Source organism: Heliconius melpomene, chromosome 12, assembly GCF_056956725.1.
Source record: "Heliconius melpomene rosina isolate 202511_hmr_F chromosome 12, ASM5695672v1, whole genome shotgun sequence".
Lineage (NCBI taxonomy): Eukaryota > Metazoa > Arthropoda > Insecta > Lepidoptera > Nymphalidae > Heliconius > Heliconius melpomene.
Window position 1 is genome coordinate 11,049,549 of NC_140400.1, and position 10,624 is coordinate 11,060,172.

Sequence of the window (10,624 nt, forward strand, 5' to 3'; positions counted from 1 at the left end):
AAATAGATAGATACATTAATCAGAGACCGTGGCGCTGTAACACGACGGTTGTGGGTTCGATCCCCACTCGATGAAGTGAAATATTTGTTTACGTTTATATTTCTATTACTTCGCTCTGGTATTCAGGTAAAGCGCGATGTTGAGTTCTGCCACTCAACACGCAATGCCTCCAGAATCCGGCAGAAAGTGGGGAACTGGGACTTAACACTAGGTTCCCTCTGCCTACCCTGCTGTGTGCGGGATACAGCGTGAAGCTGATTTTTTAGATAGATATCAAAGTAATAATATGGTAGTAAAATATATCAATATTCGTATATTATATTTTGCAAATACGACGCTATGAACTCAAGATATGAAGATATAAATGCGACATGCAATATAACAGGCAAGAATGCTAAATTGCAAATGGACGCGTACCTATATTGAAAATGTTTCACACTATTTTATACTCCTGAGTGATTATTATGAATGGTTTCAATCCTATAAATTAAGTCCTTTTAATAATATGCAGTATATAACTGGAAATTACTTAATGAATAGAACAAGATTGCTAAATTTATTATTTTACTCTCGTATGACATGAATACGGTTTTTGAATATATTTATCATACTTATATATGTGATATAAGAAATACGAGCTTTGAAAAGAACTCATTTGATAACAAATATCCTAAAACAAATTTGTACAATTTAGTTTTAATATATGATATAAAAAATATTTGAAAAAACAAAAACACCGACTGCGTAAAACTAAAAATAAAATAAACAAGGCCAATAAGTTTATTAGGATTAACAGTCGGGACCTCTTTAAGTTATGCGGGGTTCCTGGTAAAGATTTTATTGATTGAAGAATTACTTATAGGTCCCGACTGTTAATCCTAGTGTTAACTAGGCTCCCTAGCCTGCTTACCCTGCTACCTGCGGGAGACGACGAAGCTGACAAAAAAAATGAACAACATTAACATTATAAGAACTGTAACCTATGCTTAACTTATATTGAAAATATTTTTTTTACTTTTACTTTAATGTAAATTAAAACGTCTATTATTAATAAAACAAAAATTTTCAGAATGTAAGTATATAAAATGTATATAAAATGATCCTATTGTTCTTTCTATTGTATTGTAATAGCGGTAAATAATAAAATAGATACAAACAAAACTAACTAAAAATTTCCTTGTCTGATTTATTATTTCGTGAAAATTAGAAAAAATAGCCTGTTAGCGTATATGGGATGGGTCCAATTATTGCTGCCCATATTCTATCTTGGTAAAAAGTCGAGAAATTGTCATAGTAATTCTTTTTTTTCCGCCTAAGTACTTCAAAAAGTAAATAATTAAAACTTGTTTCTATTATAAAAAAAATTTAGGATTGTCATATAAAAATTACTTACTTTTTTTATGTTTATATATAGAATATTTTCATTTAGGTATTTTTTATATACAAAAATTAAACACAGTGAAAATGTTATGAGTAAGGTATAAATAGCTGAATCAGTAAGCAAAAAAAAAAGCACAAAAAAGTTGTAAGAGCAAAATGAAAAGTTCCCCAACTGTCAAAATATACACGCGAAAGATGAAAATTACGTAGACTTTATGAATTTGTTTCATTTTGAAATATTTGTTTTTCTCTATTTGAACATTTATTATACGAAATAATTTATGACTGGTAACGTATGATGATAGACTAATCATTGTACACGTACGATGCAGGATTGCAGGCTAACAAGGCGGGAGGCGGGACCGCCCGCCCAGAGTATATAAGCCCACGAGCCTTCGTCAAGCCTCATTCCAACCACCGCGTCGACCGCCCTAGCACTACCGCCTAAGACACAACAGGTTAGTCCCTTTTTTTTATATTATGTTGTATAAAAAAATCATATATTAAATCAGTATCATAATTTTGAACAAATATATAAAGATGTAAAATATTTTTTTTAATTTTTATGTTCAATTTATATGTTCAACCTATTTTTAAATTAATATATTTAAAAGAAAAAAAAATACAAACAAAAATAGAACAATAAAACGTAACACAAAAAGTTTTCAGTTATGTAAATAAATGTACGCTAAAAAAGAAATGTAACTTTTAAAGTTTCTCGAATAAATTAATATAAACAATTCCGATATATGGACAAATATTTTTATAATGCCTATTTATATCATTTAGACACAGTATTAATATTGTAATTTTTTTTTCTTCGCTTAATTTTTAATTTTAAAAATAACAAATAAAAATTATTACTTATTAGAACGTTAAAAAACAGCATTATTTTTTTAATTTTTTTTTACATATAAGAATATTTTATATGCATTTTAGAATTACATAATACTAATACAAATTACTTTCAACTAGTACACTATATTAAACTTCATAATATTTTTTCTCATAAAAGTATATTTCATATTTAAATTCCTATCTGACAGACTAATAATAATAATATACTGTAATAATATACAAAACGATTATCTGTTATGAGAAATAATTTTCGTTCACGACATACTCTCTTCTATATTTAGATTAAAAATTATAAGAAGAGAGTAATCACACGATTACTTGCACGTGTACGACATCGATAACACGTGAAGGAAACAGATCAATAATAAATATGTTTCTGAAATGTTATAGCCTCGTTATAAAATCACCCCCTATATTTTTTATACAGATTATATAAAAGAGAATTATAAACAAAAGTATAGATTTATAAAGTTTTTTATACTGGATCAAACAAGTTAAAAATATTTAACGTTTTAGAATGAGAATAACACTGATACAAAAACGTTATATTCCTTTAGATTTTTTTCATTTTAAGCTAAAAGTATCAGGATAGTGTCCATATGATATAAAAATACAATACCCCACTAATTGGACGTTCAATTATTTTGCAGCAACTTTACAAGAGACTTGCTAAATAAAAATAAAGAAGTTATTTAATTTCATTATATAAAGGATACTGGAATTTTGTTTTTAAATATTTTTATTTATCAGCCTCACGCTGCCGCAGAGGAGTTAAGAGACTCTGTTCACATTGCGTATTGAATGGCGGAACTCTACATCTCACTTTTTCTTTGACACCAGAGCGAAGAAATGAAAATATAAATTTAAATAAATATTTTGTTTTCTCGAGGATCGAAAGAAGGAGAGGATCGAACCCACAACCAGTCACGTTCACAGTTACACTTTGTGGTTCTGGGCCACGACTCGTACGATAATTAAAATAAAAAATTAAGCTCCACGCTTTATCCCGCACACAGAAGGGTAGGCAGAGGGAAAACCTAGTGTTATTATTATTTAAATATAATAACAATTCGTACAATGCACCCATTAATATAGTCTTTAAGCTTTATAAAATAATCACGTAACTTAATTTTATTCCAACATAATTATTGCGAGAAGAAAAAATAAATTTATTTGTAAATATATTTTTTAATTTCATTATGTATAATAAATATCTATGAAATAAAATAAAATTATCAAATTAAACGTGTGCCATTCAGATAGGTAAAATTTGATTATGAAACCGAGATGAAATATAACCATGACGCCGTATGCGTCTGTAACAGTAACTTAATAAGCGATGCAAATTTTTAATTCCAATTCTCGTTTCACATTCTGTCATGCTGAAAAAAGTATTGAAAGAAATGTTCCATTTAAATTCAACTCAAAATATTTTTTATAAATGGTACATAATAATAATGGAGGCTAGTGGACCAAAAATTGTAAAATATTAACTTTGTTTCGTTATTTTATATTTCTTATATAAAGTCATCTCGTTAAATACACACACACACAAACATTTCCTCGAGTGGGAGTCGAACCCACAACCTATCGCGCTTACTATCGCACTTCTGCGCTACGACTGGTCTCAATCACCACTATAAAATTATTACTTTCTTAAGAGGAATAGCATTAAAAAACTTTAATCAACTAATTTAGTTCAAATCAGTCTAAAAACGATCGTTTTAACAGTAATTATTGAACAAGATACGTTTCTCGATATAATCTTATATGCCAAGGAAATAAGTAGATAAAAGAAGATAGAATAGTATATATTTATAATAATACTAAGTAATCTTTATTAGAATCAACATTTTAAATATAAAACAGGTCTAATGATGGGAACCGGATGTGCATTGGCTGTGGCCGTTGCCACTCTACTTGTTTGTTGCAACGCGGATCTTCACCAGGTAATTAGAAATTATTTATTGTATTATCAATTATAATAATATAGCAAAATATATGTTATATATGTTTTTTTATATTTTTAAATGTATTTTTTTATAATAATTTATATTTAAAAATGTAAAATTGATTTACTAATTTAATAAAAGTATATTCTGTTTATCAAAACATAAATTTCCTTTTTTTATTTTCTAAATTTATACAAAAACTATTTATGATAAAAGTACAGTTTTCTACACTAGTGTCCTATACAACTTATATATACTCGTACGTATAAAGGAACTAATAAGACAAATAAACAATTTTTTTTAGCTTCATGCTATATCCCATAATATTCTTCTGAGTGGGAATCGGACCCCCAACCGTCGCGTTACAGTTACGCTTGTGACCCTGCGCCAGGATCGCCTCATTTAAAAAATATTTCATATAAATTCACTTTAACACGAACAATCGACCTAAGGTTATTATACAAGTAAGCTTCCTATCAGATACTAATCACAGAGCTCGAGAAAAGGAAATTCTTGTGTAAATAATAAAATGATTGTAAGAAAATTTAATAAAGCTCTAAAGCTTATATGGGCTTGGTCGTTTCAATTAGTTCAATTCAGTCGCTGAAATATTTTAATTGATAAAGGGATAAAGATTTCGTTGTAAATTGGTATTTAAATTATTTAAACATTTATTTTTTTTATTTATATCATATATATTTATTTTTATAAAATATAAAATATATGAGTGATAATAAATATTTTATTATTGGTCTGGTTTGTTCAGGATCAAGATGTAAGAGTGGGAGACCATCGTGGTAACTACGATTCTAGTGGTAAGATACAAAGACATCTCTCGGGTATTTTAAGTCTCATATTTACACAAAATCCCGTACGAGCATTTGCACTTCAGAATGTTACCCCTACGTTTGACCCTCAAGCACTTATAAATTCCTTCGTTCGTTTACTCATTTTTCGCAAGCACTTAAAACGTTATGAACTAAAATAAGTCACTATTTTATAATTAAATTATTATATTAATTAATAATTGTTGCACAATATTCGCACAAATTATTAAAAGTATGCACTTAATAACCAAGTAAGTTTCCCTTTCACGTTTTATTCACGGTGATGGATTACTGCACAGAGTTTTTGCTCCGCACAAAATTATCAACTGCACTGCAAAATCTTTTTCGAGCACTTGTTTCTTACCTGGTGAGTATAATATGATATGAGTAGTTAAGTTTAATTTGACATCATTTGACTTGTATGTTTCATACTTTTGTTATTACAGATTACATTCAAAAGGAAGAATTGGAAAACTTTTTGAGATATCTCATAAGATATGAAAATACATTGAACAATAGAAATATGGGTGGAATTGGAGGAAGCTCTATATTAGGAAGAAACATCAACAACGAAGGTAATTCGTTTGGGAGAGCTAACGGAATTGGTGGTACTACGCTAGTGGGAAGAAACTTAGCATATGCAAATGGACTCGGAGGATCATCACTTTTGGAAAGAAATGTAGATGATAAGGCGCAATATGCCAGATTTTTGGATCCTTTGGGTGGCAGTAACTTCGTCCGAAATCTTGACCCCATTGGAGGAGGAAATTTAGTAAGAAACTTGGACTCCATCGGCGGAAGTAATTTCGTGAAAAAGAACCTTGATCAAATCGGAGGTCCAAATTTAGTTAAAAGAACCTTAGATTCTTTGGGTGGTGGAAACTTTGTTCGAAATTTAGATTCTATTGGTGGAAGCAATTTCGTTCGACATGTTGATCCCCTTGGAGGTGGAAATTTTGTTTAAATTATAAGATAATTTACATATTGCGATTAATTTATGTTTTCGTAAAATTCTTCAAATGTTATAAATGTGATATATTTAAGTTGGTTTAAATACTTTTGAGTGTTGTTTATTATTAAAAAATAGTCAATATAATGTGAAATAAATATCATGCAAACCATACACCATTTTGAAATTATTTTTAATTCTAGTTTACAGTAACCTTATCCTTTTAAAGTGTTACGATGCATTTATGTACTATTAATAATCTATCTCGCATGGATGCTTAAAGCATTAGCTCGTATGTTCATGAAACGCGTTGAATAAACCTCAAGGAAGTTTTAAAGGTAAGACGTTTAAGTGTTTGTGTAATTATGTATAATATTAATTATTTTATCATATTAAGAATGTTTATTATGTAGGTCACAAGCCTCGTAATTTGGATCCTCTTGGCGGAGGCCACTTAGTACGACAGGTACGAGAATTACGTGCCAACTACTTCCCTTACTTCTTGGGTCGCAGATTTGAATATGGCAGGTAATTTGTTCATTTTGAAAATTTTATGCAATGTAAATGAGATATATTTTTAATAATACAGTATTATTTTTTAAATTAAGCTTGTCAATAGTTTGAAAAGCATCAACTTATTTAATACAAAATAATATTTTAATAATAATAATTTCTTGTGTTATCTAATGTTCTTTTCATTTTGTTGCCAAAATAAAAATACTTCTAATGTATTCTCGCCTGTAAAGCTGCAAATCGGCCTTACGATGATATATTATTCATAAAAGAAAGACTAAGCCTCCGGCACTGCAGAGTACGCATTTGTAGTTTGAAAACAATCCATCCGGAAAATTTCTTTGCAGCTCATAGATCTGTATCCTTAATATGCTAGCTTCGTTTATGAAATAACAAGCACACAGAAAATTAAAAAAATATATATTTAAAAAACCTACCTGTACCTGTACCTACTTTTCAATAGCTGACTCTATTTGCATATATACGTAATCTGTGCCAGTATTATTATATGTGTGTTATTATTATTATTAAAATTATTTAGTAAAATTAACGGCTTAGTAGGAATTGGTAATAGTAATTGTTTTCTTGTAGCGCATACGGACGGAAGCACGACTCGTGGCCCCAAGGTTCAGCTATGGAGTACGGATATTACGGAGAGGGACTACCTAAACGTAATTTCGATGAGATCGACCGGTAAGTGATATCCAACATCAGCGCACTGATCCACATGCACTCGAGAAAATAGTATTTAAAGAGGACAAGTATACAACGAATTTATGATATAGAATTTTTTCACTAATTACGTTTACTGTTATTTTAAGAAACTTTTTTTTTGTAACTTCACCTGTATACAGCAACTGTATCCCGGTAGGCAGAGGGAACCATGTGTTTTTTACCGATTTTTTTCGAGACGTTGCGTGTTGAGTGGTGGAACTCCACTCCTCCAGAATTCGGTGGAAATTGGAGAAACGGAGTGTCTTAACACTGTGTTCCCTCTGCCTGTCCTGCTGTGTGCGGGATACGGCGTGAAGTTGTGTTGTAAAAAATATTTCAATTATTTTCTTTTCGACGTAAACATTACTAGCATAATTTTGCAGCTAATGTCAGAAAATTGTACCCCAAATATACTTATGTATAATTATTATTAATGCTCTGTGTACTCTCGCCTTTTAAGCGAAGATTTCGCCACGCTGTTCTCACTGAAGAGTTTGTACTCGTAAATTTAAATGAAACTAAAAGGAAACCACCAATGACGGGAAGACATAAGTAGCTAACTTCATTTTAAAAATTCTCTTTTTCTTTAATTTCCAAACTATGTCGTTTTCCTAGGCAAGTATCTTCATTAACCTACAAGTCCTAACGATCCGTCCGACTGTAACTATGAATATTAAATGTTGCCTTACCCTGGTCAGACGACCATCGAGGGAAATTTACATGCTGTCTACGAACACTTCAATTTTACAAGACTTACCTACTTAATATTTAGTACCTGGAAGTTATATCTGCTTTATAATAGCTATCTTAAAATAAAAAAAAATCCTTTCTTACAATGGATATCAAACAAATTTAAATACGTACGAGTAAGCTGCCTACAATGTTATATTCAAAAAGTTTAAACGGATATTTTCCACTCGGCGAAGATATGCACTTTTCGTGTCAATATTCATAACAATATTGTTGTCTGTTCTTGAAAATAGCTGTGCTTTGCTCTACTGGGATCGGTCTATTATTACTGACAGGTATATTGTTGCCAATAGACCTGATATAGTACTAGTAGACCGAGTGGCGCGCCGCGCAGTGATTGTTGACGTTACTATCCCACATGATGACAATCTCGTAAAGGCCGAAAAAGAAAAACAATCTAAATATTTGGACCTAGCCCATGAGATTACCGCCATGTGGGATGTCAATGCGACTATCATTGTGCCGATAGTGGTTTCGGTTAACGGTTTAATAGCGAAAAGCCTCGACCAACACCTTAAGAGGCTATCGCTTAGCTCTTGGATCAAGAACCGGATACAGAAGGCAGTATTACTTGAGACGGCACGTATTGTGCGGCGGTTCCTCTCTCTCTGGAGCCCTAGCCACCGATGGTTTGGACCCTTGTCCCGCCCTCGGAAGAGTGGTTTTTTTATATTTTTAAATGTATCTTTTCTATAATAATTTATATTTAAAAATGTAAAATTGATTCACTAATTTAATAAAAGTATATTCTGTGTTGTTAAACACATGCTATTAAACTTAGTTAACACAAAAAAATATATATTCAGTTTATTAAGAATTAGACCAAAAACAAACACATGCAACATATCTCCAAGTTCCCCCCTTCTCTGGCTAATATCAAAATATGTTAATTACTCCCAAGGTTCCACATTTGGCTCACTACAACGCTAATGTATTACAAGGATAACATTTTGACTCAGTGTTTATACACGGTTTCCATATTATGTAACTTTCTCGTTTCGCCAGGGGGAGTTAGTTGTAATTTGAAACTGAAAGTTTGTGTGGAGTGTAGATGAAGAGCTGTTTGCCTCTCGAGTTACCTTTTGTTATTATTCAAAAGTAAAACCCTATAAATAATTTTGTTCAAGTCCTAAGATCTTAGGTCAAGCTAACTTTATTTAACTATTTATTTTTAATAGGCATATTTTAACGCACGTTATTACCTACGAATGCTATTCCACCTATGAATACTATTTACCTGCGTATCATACCTACGGCTATTTTATTGACCTATACTTACTTTCAGATCGAACCTGGACAGCTTTGTAAAGAAACGCAACTTTGATGAAATCGACCAAACTTCCATGCCTTTTCCTTTCAAGAGGTTTTATAACCTTTACGGAGCTAATAACTTGGATACTCCTGTGTAATTTTCTTACTTTAAGCTAACATTGATTAACAATTCAAATTATAATTTTGTCGAAATTGATTATATTTTTTAAATAAAAATTTTATATATAAAATTATTAATGTAATTCATTTATTTAGTATATAATTAATTATAAAGTTGTTTCACAGTTTTATTAAAAACTTTCTTACAGATCTAGTTTGGATAAGAAAAGATACAGGCCGGACTATCCCATGGATGAAATCGACCTCTCTCAGTTCCCCATCGGCTCGAAACGCTCATCAGATTTTCCCGCCTCGCACCCACTCCGATAAATACCCAAAAATAGAAACTCAATACACGTAAAACGGCATTATCTTATTATTTTTAAGAAAAGACACCTGAACTTTTAAATATTATAATAAATTAATTTATGAATAATGTACTGACCTATTAATTACTTTTAATCGATATTTAATATATTCTTAAATTGTTTTTCGAATCTCGATTTTGTTATTACTAAAAATACTCCCTTATATATAAATATCAGATATTTTAAATTTATATAGTTATTTCAAATTATACATTGATAATTAAACAATATACCTAATGAATGTAAGTGTATCAATATTACTAGGTAGATATCGTAGATAATATTAGTATATTGATTAATAATAAGACATTAAAAATGTTATATTAAATATAAATTATCAGGTTTAAATATGTATAATTAAAAAATATTTTTGTTGAAATTTATAAAAATTGCATGATATTAAAACTTATTGGAAATATTTTTAATATAAATTAAATTATTGTAAACGAAAACTTTTCTTTTATTTTCCTATACTATTAATTATTCTATAGAAAAAGAAAAACGTTTTAGTTCACTATTCTTAAATATGAAGAACACAATATATTTTTTCAGTTCGCTTTTAAAAAATAAACATTTCAAAAGAATAGACATTAATATATTGATGATTTTTTTTTGAAAAAAAAGTATTTGCTCTATACATTAATTACAAAATTATTAGAATTCTTCTGAGTGGTTTTTTAGCTTCTATTAACTGAATTTTAACTGACCCAATTTTTATATTTTTTTATTTCTTTCATGTACAGAATCGATTTTCTATCCTTTTATATAAAGATGTGTCTCAGAGTCTCTATTTCTTAGTTTATTAACTAACGAGACTGTAAGACTTTTATAGCTCTTAAAACCTATCACTTTATATTTGAAGCATCGACTTAATATATATTATATAGAAAAAGATATTAATATTAATAGCAACAACGAACAATCCTCAAAACTGTGAGTTTC

At 29.9% G+C, this 10,624-nt stretch overlaps 1 protein-coding gene across 2 annotated transcripts; it reads left to right on the top strand.

Moving 5' to 3' along the window:
* Window positions 1-1,712: 1,712 nt before the first annotated feature.
* On the top strand, window positions 1,713-10,012 carry LOC146533859 (orcokinin peptides-like). 2 transcript variants are annotated; one of them, XM_085194757.1, is made up of 8 exons: window positions 1,713-1,838; window positions 4,108-4,187; window positions 4,957-5,005; window positions 5,464-5,903; window positions 6,388-6,494; window positions 7,071-7,172; window positions 9,229-9,348; window positions 9,524-9,883. In XM_085194757.1, exons 2-8 carry the CDS (start codon window positions 4,113-4,115, stop codon window positions 9,642-9,644), a joined length of 1,014 nt encoding a protein of 337 aa, XP_085050883.1. In that variant the 5' UTR covers window positions 1,713-1,838; window positions 4,108-4,112; the 3' UTR covers window positions 9,645-9,883. The 2 variants fall into 2 exon arrangements, with proteins under 2 accessions (XP_085050883.1, XP_085050882.1); XM_085194756.1 differs by lacking the exon at window positions 5,464-5,903 and having other exon boundaries at window positions 6,380-6,494; window positions 9,524-10,012.
* Window positions 10,013-10,624: the final 612 nt, after the last annotated feature.